The 17,248-nt window shown below is 38.8% G+C and overlaps 2 protein-coding genes and 1 long non-coding RNA gene across 3 annotated transcripts in view; 1 reads left to right on the top strand and 2 right to left on the bottom strand.

Annotated features, from left to right (window-relative positions):
* LOC134224384 (small integral membrane protein 8) overlaps nt 1-707 on the bottom strand; it is a 40,772-nt gene extending 40,065 nt beyond the window's left edge. The window contains 1 exon segment of the mRNA XM_062703706.1: nt 439-707. Coding sequence (XP_062559690.1) covers nt 439-567 — 129 coding nt within the window. The 5' untranslated portion in view covers nt 568-707.
* A 3,123-nt stretch (nt 708-3,830) lies between these two features.
* Nucleotides 3,831-4,960, bottom strand: LOC134224683 (uncharacterized). Its single transcript, XR_009983019.1, has 3 exons — nt 4,541-4,960; nt 4,009-4,479; nt 3,831-3,947 (listed from the first exon to the last, which is right to left on the bottom strand). It is a non-coding gene; the product is annotated as an uncharacterized LOC134224683 (long non-coding RNA).
* An 8,279-nt stretch (nt 4,961-13,239) lies between these two features.
* The window catches only part of LOC134226152 (eukaryotic translation initiation factor 2A), a 51,490-nt gene continuing 47,481 nt past the window's right edge, over nt 13,240-17,248 (top strand). The window contains exons 1-2 of the mRNA XM_062706741.1: nt 13,240-13,380; nt 13,551-14,203. Of these exons, the coding sequence (XP_062562725.1) occupies nt 13,350-13,380; nt 13,551-14,203 (684 nt within the window). The 5' untranslated portion in view covers nt 13,240-13,349. The remainder of the gene's footprint in view (nt 13,381-13,550; nt 14,204-17,248) is intronic.

The following is a 17,248-nucleotide window of genomic DNA, read 5'->3' as shown; positions in this document are numbered from 1 at the left end:
GTATGGAATCCGTAAAACAATGCAGAACGGTCTGGAAGCTCATTAAAATTACTGCAACTTCTTTATGGAAGCCTATATAGTATTTCACGAAGAAGGAAAGCTGTGACAAATCATATAACAATTTGGGAAGTTCAAGTTTTTTTAAACTCTGACATACAACAGAGGTTTGTCTTTTTAAGCATTGTGAGTTCGTTACTAATTACAATTAGCCTCTAACAAAATTGGTTCCATTCTGGTTGTTGGCGGGGGCCAACCCGAACAACCGCACGCTACGGCACTGATCAGCAGAGATCAGGCCAGAAGTTGCAAATATTCAGCCGGACAAGTCGGGCTTGGTTATCTTGCGCTGGCCTAACTTTATCAACGATGCCGAACCCGATATCAAAATAATTACGAGTCAATGTTTACAAACCAAAATAAATTTTAATCTTTACTTACTGGTTTAGCATAGAGTTCGAAATTAATTGCTCTGAATATATTTGTAGATCGCATTGATCGGATGCCATCGCCAGGTGCAACGTTTGTTGATGCTTTATTTTTTTTATTGTTCTCCAGCTGTTCACTCATGTCGACTTAGATAAAATATGAAAAAATTGCCGTAAAATATATACGCTTTCAACCTTTAATGAATAATAAACAAAAATTTACTATTTTCACAAGACGTTCAAAAAACAGCTGATAAGACTGACGTAGACCGCTGTCATCATTGAAACGCACACTGAAAAGCAAAACTACCCAAAAGTGGGTTGTTTGCACTCAAAATCGTGGTTTGCACGCTTACTTCAGTTCACCCAAATATGGGTGAAGAGTACCCATAATCGCCAAAAAGTGCACATACGTATTTATGGGTGAATTGGCATTTATTGCGCATAAGCCCCAAAATTTTATTCCCACCTTTGGGTTTCCGCGCCGAACACTCAGCGCCAGACTCGGCGACAAGGAGATAGTGGTCAAGTTGGTACTCCTGATTTTTTGACAACTGATGTCGATTGGTTGTGTGAGTGCACCGGTGTCAAAAAATAGAGCTTTTAGCTGAAAATTTAATTCAAGACAAAATTTTCAAAACGACTTATCTGCTTTTGTAAACAAATATTCAAACGACGATTTGACGAATCCGATAGCTCTTCCACGCAAACCAACACCATCAACAGGTAGCGGACACCTTCACCTACCTATTGGTGGTGTTGGTTTGCGTGGGAGAGCTATCAGATTCGTCAAATCGTCGTTTGAATCTTTGTTTACAAAAGCAGATAAGTCGTTTTGAAAATTTTGTCTTGAATTGTCAAATGCACATTTTGACAGCAATATAGATGTATAAGTGAATAAAATGTGCAAATGCTCTATCGCGGAAACAGTCGCTGAAGACAAGTGTCAATAGTTTCAGTGATGAAACGAAAAGTTTCAATGCAAAAAGCAATACCTATATATAGGTAGATTGATTTCACCCATATTTAGGTACTTGGATTGGAGGAATTTATCCAGCTTTTTACGCTAGCCATAAATTAACAAGGGGTAAATCGAATTTGACATCTGCTGTGAACTAATTTTAAAATAATATCTTGGTAGCCATGAACTACTTACTGATCTGTCAATTTAACGTAAACATCAAAATATGTTCGATAATTCGAGTGCATTAATTCATGTGTTTATTCATATTTAGCTTTTTTTTAGTTACAAAACTGATTTAATTCTTTTTAGGATTCTGGCTGAACTTCTAAAACACAACGGCTGTCTCTTGAAACTCTTCTGAGAATCCTAAGAATTTGGGAAGAATGGATATTAGTCTCGGATATATTCGATCGGCTCACGGCTCACAGCTTCACATGATTCCATATTCAACGATATAGGGGAACTGTTCCGATTTCCATCTCACTGAACATATATTCATCTCATCGCAAAACAAAGAAATACAGCACCAATCTCGTCGCTTCTTTTTTGCTAACACGCGTGCTCACTGGTGAAAAAATCACAAAATAAGAAACAAACCAAATACCTTTTCATTGCTTTGTTTTTAATGGGATGGGAATAGGAGCTATGAGATGAAGTGCCGAACCGTTCCCCTAAATAAACACTCCTTTACAGGCTACCGGAAGATTGTTATCAGAAAACTCCCTCTGGTATTTAAGCATGAGAAGGTTTCAGGTTGATCAACGGTGTTGAATTATTGAATTTTTGTGACTTCTGGATAGCATGTGATAGCAGATAACATAGGGGACATCAAAGTGCCAGATCGTTACACAATGGTTACACCAAATACAATACAATGAGAGCAAGGAACTTCTCCAATTCGATGTGGAAGTGACCCCTGGAAGTTATGCCCGAGTGATTATTATCCGCATGTCATATCTGTCGTGACTGGTCCTAGTCACTGGCCGATGCATCAACAACATAAATGTTGTTGATGTTCATCGACGCTCCGATTAGCCGAGTAGGGTGCCACCCACTACTCGGCATCGGAGCGGATGCTCGCTGCTACCTCCGATGAGACATTCCGATATTGGCAGAGGGCGGTGCCACCCGCTTACTCACCATCGGAATGTCATCGGGAACTCCTTCGGATCCACTCCTGTGGATCCTGGGATGGGCCGCCTTGGCCCGTCGATGGTCCTGCTGCTTGATGTGCTCCAACACATCGGCCAAAAATTCCAATCATTTGAACCATTTTACTCATATATATGGACATATGAGACATGGTTCGTTAGTGATGAGTTAACACTCCATTCGTGCCATTCATACCCTGTTGCCATATTTTACCATTAATGCCTTCAAGTTCATTAGGTGCAATATAATTGCCTACTTTTTGGCGAATTATCAGTAATACGCATCGAGCTTTCATAACTTGGTTACATCGCATGTTCAAGAATTTGTGATACACGCAGATTTATAACAAGTGCTTGTATGTATTTTTTTTGTCAGTACATTTAAATAATATTTTTTTAAACTTAATTTCTTATTTTTTTAATAACCTCATTGCTATCACTACAATATCTTCCTTCCTCTTGGTTATTCTTGTCTAGCTCTTTTTACCGTGAATTAACAATTATAACTTTACTCATAGATATTGTATTGATATCAAATTAATTTAAAAAACCATAATTAAAATATAAAATAAATTATTATAGGGGGAGTTGTGGTGGGTGGCAAGAAATTAAGAGTTCAATTATAATTTATATTTAAATTATCTTGTGACCACAGATTGATTATGGATTATATATTAAAATCACTGTTGGAATCTGCTTCAGGACGAAGTACGTGAAAAAACATTTTTACTAGATTTCTGCAGGCTTCAGGTATCAGGCTTCGGGTATCAGATAAGAATCGTCCAGGACAAATAGCTTTGCACAAATAATACGGTGCCTGGAAGAAAAACCGTGAAAAACCCAATTGTGTACCTCAGAACCGTGCTTAGCATACATATTTACCAAGCTAAGCTTATGTTCTTCGCACCTAGAAGAAGCAAACATAAAAATATGTTGTTGGGAAAACAATTGTTTTAAAAATCAAACCATGTATTAAAGCCACGTTATATCTTCAGTCAAAACAATGACAGTTTTCACTGAAAATTTTTATTTGTCACAGATTGCTAAGATTAATTTATAAAAAATTATGGTGGACACAGCATATGTCAAAAGGGGTGATTCAACGCTTTATGGCACTACCGCGTAAAAAGCTGGATAGGTATATTTCACCCATATTTGAGTGATTTTTCATGCTTTGATCTTGGCTTATATTTTGGGACAGGAAAATGTTTTGAAATTATTTTAGAACGAAAACATTTAGATTTTTTTATTTATTCTCATAAACATATTTCGTAATAAGTACAATACATGAATTCACAATTCGGTAACAGGAATGCCTCTATGTTTAGAGTTCAGACACAATGGATGATGGGAATGACGTCACCGTTGTGGAGGAAGCGGAGGATCCTGTTGATTCCATGGCTAATTCTGTTGACGAGAAAAATAATATTATTTATTTATAGAGCGCGGATGTAGATCACTGTTTTACCTGCTAATAAATCCAGTACGTTTCGGTAATCATTCCATTCCAGAAGTTGGCTGCATTTCTATCGGGTCGGTCATTGGGTCGTGTATCTTTCTCTTCGATGCAGATGGAAACCCTTTACAGTATACTGGTTGGCACCGCCCAGCCCACCTTCCTTTTCCTGCTTTCCGGTTTTTTTTTACAGCGGAACGAAAATCAATTATTACGGACGTTTTGATTTGGAGCATTCCGCTTTTTGGCGCTCCTCTCAGCAGCTCCAGGATCTACCAACAGGAGTGAGGATTTTGCGATATCTACTGCAGGTGGAACCGGTATCACCGTGTGGTGTGTTGGTGGAAGATTCGGAGGAGGTTGGTTGGGCATACTTGCTTGTGTCGCTGCTGACCGGCTATCGATCGTATAGTTCGGGTGAATTTGCGTCGATGATGTACAGGCGGATGATGCTGATGCTGTGCCAAATAATTTCGTGTTTCCCTGATGATGTAGAAGTAAACAATCATGACCCTGAACTACAAAGAAGTATAATCGGACTTACCAAGTAATGATCAACTTCATGGGACGCAATCAGAGATACAGTTTCGACTGGATTCTGCGCTAGGGGCGCTAGGCGTGTCGTACGCACTAGACGTTCAACGGAGAACTGGCGAGTTGCTTTTGTGACGGGAGATTTTCCGCGGTTCAGGTTCACACAGGGGGTTAACCGACGCCTGTTTTCTTGGTTCCGGTTCGAGCATCGGGTGTACCATCATATTGTCCTTCGACTTAATAGCATCAATTATATCCTCCTCATATCCCCCTCAGCAGGGATCGAAAGAAGAACTTCTACCAGATGCGCCCATGAAATCGTTATTGCTTTCGATGGTTGGAGATCCGAATCGTGGAAGTTACCGACAAACTTCTCAGGAAGCAATCGGCAGTTGGTACAACTTTTGCATAAAAGTATTCCGTTTTCTAAATATCTAGAAATCATTTGAAATTTGAAATTTAAATTATTTTTTCATCGTTTAGTAAAATATTTTACAAACCTTCATTAAAAAAACAAACGCAAAACAATTTTTCAAATAATTTTCTCGATCTTCTAAATATCAACAAAACCAATTTGATGCTATAGACAACCCTCATAATCGAGACAACTTTTATGTTATAGTGGAACGGATACACCATGGTTGTTGTGTTGTCGAAATGATCTGTTTATATTTGTTTATGTTCTGAATAAATTGTATAATCGTTCGTGTACAGTCCAACTTAGTGGTTGATACTTTTCTTCTGTCCGTAAAATCCGGTTCACTTTCTCGGTCCGCTGTTTGTTGTTTTTTCACTGTTGCTGCTCCCAACAGGTTATGGGCCCAGGTATGGACGAGAGAGTGAAAATCGCCGCGTTCGACGGATCCGGTTTCCACAACTGGAAGTTCCGGATGGAAACCATTCTCGACACATATGATCTGCTGGATTGCCTCCGCCGGGAGATGAGTGAGATCGAGGAGTTGAAAATGGTGTCTGACGATTCCGCAAGTGTAAAATCGGAGAAGAAGAAGAAAATGGTGGAACGAAAAGCCGCGGAGAAAAAGTGTAAAGCAGTGATTATTCAGGCGATAGCAGATAATCAGCTGGAACTAGTGAAGGACTGTGCGACCGCGAAACAAATTTGGGACACGTTGAAGGCTGTGTGTGTTTGAGCGCCGTGGTATTGCCGGACAGTTGTTCATCCGGAAACAGCTCCTCACATTGAAATATGTGGAGGATGCCTGTGAAAATTTGTCGGAGCACTTGCTAACATTTGATCGGCTAATTCGTGAATTGAAAGAAAGTGGTGCAATTGTTGAAGACTCCGACGCGGTTTGCCATCTGCTGTTGACGCTGCCACCGTCGTTTGACTCTGTAGTTACCGCGATCGAGACGCTTCCTGCCGGTGTAACATTGACTTTTGTGAAAAATTGTTTGCTCGATGTAGACATGAAGCGAAGAAATCTGATGGCCCCTGGAGGCGAAGATGAGGGTGTTGCTATGTTTAGTAGGCAGAGCTGGAGGAAGTTGAGGTGTTTTCGATGCGGTAGAGTTGGACACAGGCAGGCTAATTGTCGAGTGAATGTGTCAGATTCGGATCCGAGTGAGTACAGAGAAGCGAGAGGCCTAAAACATAAAGCAGACGTGGTGTTTGAAGAAAATCGTACCTCGGATCGCGAAGTTGTCTTTATAGCGTCAAAACAAGAAGAATTGGTGAAAGCACAGTGGTTCCTAGACTCTGGTGCAACGGACCACATGGTGAACGACAGTAGCTATTTTAAAACGATGCGGCGTCTGGAACGACCGGTGGAAGTGGTAGTGGCGAACGGAGAAAAGTTGCTGGCAGAGTACTGTGGGGATGTGGAATTGTACGCGGCTGCTGGAAGCAAGAAGAGGAAATGTGAAGCAAAGAATGTATTGTACCTACCCGGACTGAGCTGCAATCTGTTCTCAGTGAACCGTGTGACGAGAGCTGGTTTGAGAGTCAGTTTTGTAGGCAATAGAGCGGAAGTCATGGAGAATGGGGTAGTTGTGGCTATTGCACATTACAACAACAAACAATACGAACTAAACATGTGGAAGAATCGTAAGCAGAAGGCAGTATCTGTCTAGAAAAAAGTCCATAAGTTAACGAATTAGTAGATAGCGGAAAACGTGTTGAATAGAAATATGATTGGAAGGAACAGATATAAGTGCAAAAGAAGATAGTGATTTTGTGGATTGGCAATTTTTAATTGACGAGGCTTGTGGTTAGGAGGGGCCGAAATAATCTCGTGTGGAGTTTTGTTGAAGTTAAGTGGAAAAAGATATATCCGAATGGAGATTTCTGAGATTGAACTTGAGTTTGAAATCAAGTTGTCGATATTTGTTTTATGAATGATCTGTGATATATATACAGGGGTCTGCGAAGCGGCCATGTTTCTGATGCAAGCATCAAAATCATCGATTAATTTAAAACGAAGGCGTAATCATAATCGTTGAAACCTGCCATTGAAAATGCATTTTGAATATCGTGTTATTTTGGTGAAGTAGAACGCTTGGTGCCCATTGAAATATTAAAATTTATTAAAGGCATCAATATTCTTGATGAAATAGCACCTCGCATTCATTCTTTCGCACAAGTTCTTGAAAAATGATGAAAAATAATTACGTCTATTTGGAAAAAATCACTTCGGAATGGTGGTTTGTTTACAAAATAGAAATGTCAGTGGGAAACCCAATTTCAATAGAACAATGGGAAACTCAAAGATGTTGGCTATTGTCAAACGTAGTGGGTAGGATTGGGGTTGCCAGATACCTGTATATATATTTTAAGGACTGAAACTCGGGTTGTCGACTTGAGGAGGGGTGTTGAAATAATTTTGAAGTGCAATCGCCAACCCTCATAATCGAGACAACTTTTATGTCATAGTGGAACAGATACACCATGGTTGTTGTGTTGTCGAAATGATTTGTTTATATTTGTTTATGTTCTGAATAAATTGTATAATCGTTCGTGTACAGTCCAACTTAGTGGTTGATACTTTTCTTCTGTCCGTAAAATCCGGTTCACTTTCTCGGTCCGCTGTTTGTTGTTTTTTTTTCACTGTTGCTGCTCCCAACAAAAAAGAGCAAAATTTCGCTACTAGGGGGTCCAGTATTGGGCATTTTACCCTACATCATAAGTTAAATCTATATTTTGCCAATAAATAAGTGTGGATTTTTAGTAGTGTAGGTTATTAGTCAACAAGGTGAACATTTACTTTTCCCACATATTCCTCATAGTAAATAAAAACTGTTCCTGATAACTACCACCGTGAACTGGTAGAATTCAGCGCCTTGTATAGAATCAATCTTGGAATCAATACAACGAAATCTCGCTTAACTTTTCAAAAGGACCTAAGTAACATTTTTTTCATGAATTAATTTGAATAGCGCAATCAACAGAAAAACATAAAAGCTATTGATTGCAGTACAGTGATCGTTCGCTAATTGGGGCACGACCTCACCCCAACTAGCGAATGCCGTTCGCTAATTGGGGCGTTTTGACAAGCGTCAATGTTGTTTACTTTTTGCATTGAACAAAGGAAAATTTTACGCGCCAGAAAATATCGATCCCGCCAAACACGGAAACAAAACGTCAACGCGTTTTTGACATCACATTCTGACGTTTAGCTGCTTTTTAATTGGGTTTCGCCCCAATTAGCGAACCCCCAACTAAAAAGCGCCCCAACTAGAAAAACCCCAATTAGCGAACGTTCACTGTACTCAAATTAATTCATGAAAAAAATGTTACTTAGGTCCTTTTGAAAAGTTAAGCGAGAAATATTTGTTTTGCAAACTCATAAAGGCCTCTTCACGGGGTACCAGCATTTCTGAATCCTGGATGTTGCAGAATGGGACCAGAAACACCAAATTCAGTCAAAGCACATGTTTTTTGAAAAAAAAAACGTGAAATTTGAGACGTCGTACTCTAGGTCTGAAATCTTCCTCGCGAATCTGCATTCAATATTTCCCTGCAAATTCCGCAGTAAGTAGGAAAACGCTCTTTGTCGACTATCACCGAGAACAGGTAATGTTCAGCATCTTCTATCAAATGGAGGTTGGGAAACATCGTCAGTTATTAACGGTTGTACCTATTTTTCCTGAAATTTAAAGTAAAGGTCAATGTCTGCGACTATCTCTCTGGCAAAACAATGATATAAAAATGTGGCGTCTAAAGCTGTCAAATCGGTCAAGCGCATTTCGTGAGAAAAGGTATTTTCTAACGCATTGATGTATTTCTAATGCATTATGTATTTTATATCAACAAGGATTTATTCACGCACTTAGAATTTCAACGCATTTTTGAACGCATTAAGCATCTATTCGCATTTATCTGCGCATTTGATATTTTATGCAGTTTAATACACACATTTTTGGCGCATTTTCATCAATACGCATTTTCGATTCAGTATTGTCTATCCGGAATAAATTTATACCGCTTTTTATACCGAAGTTGGATTTTTCTCCAGATGCAGGCAACTTTCCCAACTTCGGAAGTAGTGCGCTGGATTCGCCTAAAGATGCGCTAAACAACGCATCAATTTGTTTGACAAATAAAACTTCGGAAGAAAGTTCGGTTCGGAAGTCCCGACTTCCGAATTCTAAGTTGGTGCTACGCCGACAATAAAATTTTAAAGTGATCCACCCCTCGTTTCCAACTAATGTTGAGTTCAAATAGGTTTAAACAACCTAAATTTGAGTTCAACCTCTTTAACCTAGCGTTGGCTTCCCCCATCGAACTGCTATCGTTGGGTGGTTTCCTTTCTCTGCTTTGACATCAAAGCTAGATTGCTTTGAGAATAGGTCGTATGTGCAAACGAGAGATTCTCTTTGATCACGCTCTCTTTCGCTAATATATCGGCTAGTTTTGCATGTTTTCCAACATTTCCACTTCAGTATGATAGACAAAGCTATTGTCTTTGGATATCTGCCGAGAAATTCGAAGTAAACTTATGTAAAGTTTTGTAATAATTGAAAGAGAATAGATCCAAAGAGAGGCTCTCTTTTGCACATACGACCTATTTTCAAAGCACTCTAGAAAGGATGGAATGAAAGAGATGCCACACGGACATATAAATCAACCCAAACTTTGAGTTCAATATACGCACTACTGAGAATATCGCAGAAAAAAAAATACCCAAATTTGGGTTGTTTTCCCTTTCTTTCCCATGATTGCTATCAAAAATAGAGCAAGATGCAAACACCTCACCGAGGTTGCTCAGCCCAATAACCCAAATTTGAGTAAATTCAATATTCTCTATTCTGGGTTGATCAAGGTCTGCTTTGGATAAATTAAACTCAGCTTTGGGTAAATTGTTTACATGGGATTTAAGGCAAACTACCTAGCGGCAAAAAAGTCATTATACTCAAATTTGGGTTATTGGCTTAAACCACAGTTTTGAGTGCAAACAACCCACTTTTGTGTAGTTTTGGTTTTCAGTGCAGATCGAAAACAACTCAAAATTTGGGTTGTTTGATCTAGGGATCCTACACGGAAACGCGAAACAACTCACTTTATGGTTCCTTTCACTCAAATCCGCCCTTGCGTGGAAGAAGCCAATAATAAATAAGTAAAAAGCGAAAAAATCCAGTGAGTACTTTGCCTTTACTCCCGTGTTGAATTTTCACCCACTATGAAGTTTCACCAACTCAAATTTATGTTATTTTCACTCACCCGAGACTATGGTGAAAACAACCCAAATTTGGCTTCTTCCACGGAACAGCACACGTTGGGTCGATGCAGCTCTCTTTGTTTATAATAACATTCATGAGAGGGAGTGAGAAAACTACTTACTTTTGAGTTAAAATTTTGAACTTCGTACTCAAAGCTGAGTTCTTTAAACTTTTTTTTTAGGTTCTTTATTTTTTCTGTGTATACATTCAGAGATATGCGAAAGCGGCCATCTTGAGCCAATCGGGCATTGAGAACTGTCAGAATTTGAGCCAAATGAACATTTTTATTGTTGCGGATTGAAAGGTATTGCGATTGTAATGAAAAAGATTTTACGAAAAGTTTTATCGAATAAACAATTTGTTTCACATTGTCAAGTTGAAGTAGTCTAGTTTATGTATGGTACTTTGTTCATTTGTATTGCACTTTTATTTTAGTGATAATGCACTGTTGGACGTTAGATAACGAAATCTGAAAATGCCATCATACACAAAGTCATGTTCGAGCTCCAACATTTTGCGCCACGGCAAGTGCTGGCAGCGTTTGTTTACGAAAGTAACAGCGTTGCTAAATCATCTGGAAAAGTATTCGCACATCTCTTAATATAGGATCCCTAGTTTGATCTACCCGTGTAGGTCCGTTTTGTGTGAAGCAAACACACCTCTGTGTTATTGATTTTAGGCGTGCATGGTGTGCGTGTACACGGAGAACCTCGGAAACTCTTTAATGGGTATAATTTCACCCATTTCAAGGAATAAGTGGATCTACTCATTTAAAGAGTAAACTTGCTTTTACTCATTAATGAGTATACACCATATATGTCAAATAATGTGGAATGTTTACCCATTTTTAGGAATGAAATGAAACTCAAAAATGGGTAAAAAACTCTCATTTTTGGTTTTTTTTTTTTTTTTTTTTTTAACTTTATTAAAGTGTTTTTTTAATCTACAGATTAAGTTCAACACCGGTCTCATTTTTGGGAATGAAATGGTCGCTTTAAATTTGAAACTTAATCTCATTCGAAATAATAAATAATCAATACAAACAGTTCAAATTTAACTCTTTTATTCATTGCTTTTTTCATTGGTTAGTTGCAAAATTCCAAACATAGATTCTACAAACGATAAAGAATGCAAACTCCAACGACTACTTGTTTGAGGTGTAAAAACCTTGGTAAAATATAAATATTCAGGAAGCATCGACTCCGTTGTGATAGGGAATGGCCAGTCCAGAAAGAAAGATTATCAAATAGTTCGGTGGTGGCATGATTCTTTGGCCGCTATTTCTGATTATATACTCCCATATTCTCCATTCTATACGCTGAAAAACATGTCACAGTAATGTAGATTACAAAACTAAAATATTCAGCATTCGCACTTACCAGTTCCACCCAAGGGGAGAGTCGCTGAGCACAATACAATTCGTGCCCATTTTAATATTTGTGCTTCAGTGTGCCACAAGGTGTGCCACGATGTGCCGTATTTTATATTCGACAAAATGACAAAATTTGGCAACTCTGTTCGAGCATAAACATTAAGTCAGGTGACCTGTCAAAACTTGAAAAATATGCTGGAACAAATTTTCATTTCCCGCTTCCTAAGGATCTTTGTAAGCAGCATTAAGTTGAATGCTCCTGAAAAGATGAGCTTCTACAACACTGGAGGTGGAAGAACCGTAACAAAAAAGATTGAGCTAGCGTCGCGCCACATCGCATCATCCTAACTGGGCAGAACAAATTCATATAAATTCACAAATAATAACCTGGTTGATCCTCACACATTATGGATACTCTCAGCTGGTTACTATTTCCGCTGATCTAAATCCGTTGGCAAATAAACAACGATTCAAAATGTCGCTGATCTAGGGTTTGAGGAATTGACCTCTAAAAGAGCATCAAGTTTCTTTACTTTTGAGTTGAATTTACAAAAGGTATCGACGGGGGGAGGGTACAGGTTATTCGGATTTCTGCGAGGAATCCTGTACAGAAGAAAATGGAGAAGATTCCAGAGGCAGAAGGAGAATAAGTAAGTCGACTTTGTTGTTTCATAAGGGCAAAAGTCGCAAACAATTAATGATTTTGTCGCTGATTCCAGAAAAAATAGAGCTTGTTCATGGTATTTTTTACTTCCATCCATTAGAATGCGCGGAGCTCTACCGGTTCCCAGTGGTAGTTAGCTGAGCGCGATCCTTATTAACGATATATTTTCGAGAAAAGTCAAAGTTTGCAACTTTTGCCCACATGAAACGCCGTGTGGAAATCGTTTTCTACTTGCAATTAATCAACCCGAAGCCAATCCATCCATTTTTGCAAAAAAAATCACTTCAACCCGTCAAATTCACATGCCAATGTTTAGTAATGCCACTGAAAGCTCGATAGTTTATATCTGAGATGATTATGATAGATATCTGAGGTTTTGAGTTGGGTGAAGTTTGCCGACTCGACAAATAACCACTTGCATTCCCTTTCGCAATAACCGATGCTTCTTCCGGATAAATCTCTTAATTCACATGAGCGAGAAAACAAATGGTTAACAATGGTTAATTATGTTTGAAACAAGGATTGAATGACATTATTCGGCCGGGTTGCCAAATTTTGACGTCTAGAAGTTTGCATGTCAAAAGTGTGCAACAGTGTGCCACAGTTTGTGAATTGGTTGTTCCACGTTGTTCCAATACACTGTAAAATGTGTGCTTGGCACATTGTGCTCAGCGTCCCACCCCTTGGTTCCACCCTTTTTATAATTTTCTGTTCTCCACGATTAGCTTTTTACCTGTTTTTGTTCTTTCTCCAGTTGAACTTTAACAGCGGCAGATAAAATTAAAAATATAACTATCGTATTCGTAGCCAAATCGTCAAACTATTTTTTCACCCATTTAAGAGTATTTCATACTCATATTCTTGCCTAATTTTCATTGTTGGAAAGAGTATTTTTTCACCCATTCTAAGTTGTCAAAATTCCCCCATTTTTTGACATTTACATACCACAACTTAAAATGGGGACTTTTTTACTCATTAATGAGTTTCCGAGATTATCCGTGTATCAAACGTCATCACCAAGTGTCAATGCCTGCAGGCGGAGACTTCAGTTTGTTCTGCGAGGTTAGTTGAGAAGTGGAAATCGTACTTTTAGGAGTGCTGTGAACAATGGCAAATGAAATATTTCCTGCTTTGGCTAGTAAGTAATAAGTATATACATTTTGGTAATCTTCATAAATCTAATGTACCTAGATACAGTGAAGATATAACATTTAGTACGACGAAATAGTATTGATATTAATGTTGTCATTCCATTTTGATTTATGACGATTCAATTTGTTTATAAATGTTACTTCTCTTCACTTGCAGTTCGCTCTTCCACCGGAGTCGAGGTGTGGAAATCACAGGCATCAAAGGCTCCATATGTTCCGGATGCCGGATTTGCTCGGGATGAAAGCAAACTGTGCCGTGCTATTGTTTACAGCCCTAATGGTCGATTTCTGGCGTGGGCTAACGGGACTACGGTGCAGATCTGCACAGTTTCCGACTGGAAAGTTACTCGCACTTTTCCGCGGCCAAAAGCATTCTACCTCAAATTTTCGCCTGGTAGTACGTATTTAATGACATGGGAAATCTACACAGAAAACCCGAAAGATGAGGTTAAGGAGAAGCCAAATTTATATCTGTATAACGTGGCAACCGGACAAGAAGTGTTTTCGATTATCCAGAAGCGACATGCCGATTGGCAGATGCATTGGGCCGCGGATGAAACCCTTGCGTTACTGATGGTCGGTGGAGAGGTCTTAGTTTACGAAATACAGCCAAATGTAGACTTTCCTTCGAAGCCTGTCAAGCGAATAGGTGGTGCAAGAAATGGAGGTGTTTCTGTGTCTCCTGGTCCAAGTCCTCCGTATGTATCTTTTTACGTACCGGGTACCAAAGGAGCACCATCTATGTGTAGATTATTTCGTTATCCAAACTTGGAGGCGAATCAACCGATTGCATCTAAAAGTTTTTTTCAGGTATGTATAATTTATAATAATTGTTTTCTACTAATTTTAGTTTTTTTTTTAACTTAAAACGGCATGATGAAGCCACCAACCCCGTGTCGAAACGTTGGACAAATATAAATCTTGTTTTAATCCTTAAAGTCTGCGTAGCCGTTTTAAGTTAAAATAACAATAAACAGTCGATCATTCGAAAGTACTAATTTTAGTGTAATACTAATTTAATAATCATACGGTAGCCGTTCGGTTACACCTACATATTTATTATATTATATTATCTTTATACAAATGTAAGCCTTATTTGAAGTCAAGAAGAGCACAGTTTTTTAATACAAAACAATTTGAGTGCAATTTTTTAGGTTGCGTACACGCCTCGTCCACACAAGGTACCCAGCATCAAATAGAGTAGTGCACATCCTAAGTAGGCTAACCAAATCATTTCGGTGAAAAAAACGGAACAAACGCGCTTGCCAAATGGGACAGGGTTGGCAGGCATTTTCGTCTTTTCGTCATAGTTTTGAAAACCAATAAAAGAGACACTTTTTTGCCAAACTCATCCGTACCAAATCCTAAGCCCAGGAGAAACCTTCTGCCATAGTGGAGTTCTGACAAATTTACGTTACTTTCGTTGGTTTAGCCCCTGAAAGGATGATCGCAAATTCCTACCTGCCGTGTCCCATGACACATGAGCTTAAAGAGTTCCCCTTGCGGGCCAACCTTAGGTCCCGCCGATGTTGTTCAGCAGGAGCTTAGTTGATAAAAGGGTCGGCCAGAAGGGCCGCCCTACGTGCCAACCAAGGACATCGCCAATTTGCTTTTATTTTACTTAAGCCCAACTACTTCTAACACTTTAAAACGCAACTTGATAATAATAGATTAAAATTATAGAGATACGGACGATTGACGATGCTACAGTTAAAACGTTGAAATAGACGGAGACAAGGTTTTGATTTCACTGGGTTGGTGCGAAACTTTGCCTTCGAGGCTCCTGCTGGTATTTAGCCGTATCTTCATGTCCTGCTGTGGTCCTGATGATGAGGCCCTTATCCATAAAATCCTCGTGTCTAGCTGTTGATTTGGCGAGGTTTAGTTGTGGATGGGGTAGGTCGAAGCTCCCCAGCCGAATCGGAATGACGATCGCTGGGGGGTGCGACTTATATTTAGGAAATACCCGTTCACCTGCTGTGAAGGGCCTCATTCCCGATGCTTGATGTTATGAGGTTAACAGGGTGCTAAGCTTCGTAAAATAATCGGGCGTCCTTCAGAAAGTCCTGCAAAAGATTGCAGCCATTGCTTCCCGCCAATTCTCAAATTCAATCAATTCCACTCAGTCTCTGAATGGTAAATGGGCGTGGACGTGTAGGTTTTTTTTAGTAAAGTGATATATAGTAATATATCCAGTCTCGCGTCGCGTTTTGTGTGTTTGATAAAGTTTTTACGTTAGCTCAAATCTCAAAAAATGAGTTCTCGACATTCCTTCAATGTTTGTATGTTGGAAGATCCATAAAGTACGTCACGCAAAAAATTGTAATTTTCAACCTCCCTCCCCCCCATCGTCACACTTTTTGTATGAATTCTCTAAAAAAATTGTTTGGATCGTTACGCTTCTCGAACACCCCCCCCCCTTCCTCCCCCCTTGAGGCGTGATGTACTTTGTGGATGGACAAGCATGCAACGTGCTTTATAAGATGGAAGAGGAAATGACGTCCAACCTACTTTACGAAGAGCGTACAACAGAAATCTCGCTTAACACTGGAGAAAGAATAGAATCAGTACAAAAACAATTTCTCGCTTAACTTTTCAAAATGACCTAAGTAACATTTTTTTCATGAATTAATTTGAATAGCGCAATCAACAGAAAAACATGAAAGCTTTTGATTGCAGTACTCAAATTAATTCATGAAAAAAATGTTACTTAGGTCCTTTTGAAAAGTTAAGCGAGAAATTGTTTTTGTACTGATTCTAATCTTTCTCCATGTGTGGTTGAATATGGCGACCATGCAATGCTAAAATATTCCAGTATAGATCGGACATATAAAATATATAGTGTTTTGATTGTGCAGGGATCCTAAATCGCTAACGCTTTCGTGTATTTCTACTGTATTGTTCCCTAGTACAATTCGTGTATTTGGTGTTATTCTTCTTCTGCTGAATGATATTGTGTTGCATTTCTTTACATTCAGTTTCAGGAGGCTTTTTCTGCACCATGTATATTAGAGTGGCCCAGCCAAGTATGGGGAGAAAAAAAGTCGTCGGATTCTACGGGGCACCCCCCAGGATTTTGCCTTTGGGTAAGAAAATCATTCTCTGAAAATTTCAGCCTGATCGGTTATTGCATAAGCTGGCGCAATTGACTTGAAGTTAATATGGGGGTTTCAGCCGAAATATATGGGAAAATGCACCTCTGTTACTATTTCGTACAGGAAATTGGATGGAAGAGCCCGATTGAGCCCAGATTTGCAGGAAATGAAGTTAACATGCCCATGAACAATTCGACATAAAATTCTACTATTACTAAATAAACTTTAAATTGGTTTTTGACTGATTTATTTGAAGTTGGGTTGAGCACTTTGAAATTCATTAATTACCATGAAAACATACGCATGCAATCAAAGGTGCCTTAAAGTGCTTTAAAGTTTGTTAAATCTACTTTGCCGTTACTACTTAAGCCACTACAACATATTTTCAACAGCATAATTAAATTAGGTTCATATCCTGAAGCGTGGAAAATGTCAAAAATTATTCCTATCAATAAAAAGTCTACTGTTAATTCGGTGGATAACCTTAGACCAATAAGCATACTATGTGCAATTTCGAAAGTATTTGAAAGATTGATCAAAAATCAAATATCAGACTATGTTACACACAACAACTTGCTGTCGGAATCGTAATCTGGTTATCGTAAAGCACACAGTTCTAAAACAGCAATGATTAAAGTTTGCGATGACATTGGCTACGTTTTAGATAGTGGAGGCGCAGCGGTTCTATTACTATTAGATTTTTCTAAAGCCTTTGACTCTATTTCCCACAATATCTTATGCCACAAATTAAAATATCAGT

Source organism: Armigeres subalbatus, chromosome 3 (assembly GCF_024139115.2).
Source record: "Armigeres subalbatus isolate Guangzhou_Male chromosome 3, GZ_Asu_2, whole genome shotgun sequence".
NCBI lineage: Eukaryota > Metazoa > Arthropoda > Insecta > Diptera > Culicidae > Armigeres > Armigeres subalbatus.
The sequence above is the reverse complement of the archived record's forward strand: the minus strand, read 5'-3'. Positions and strand labels throughout refer to the sequence as shown.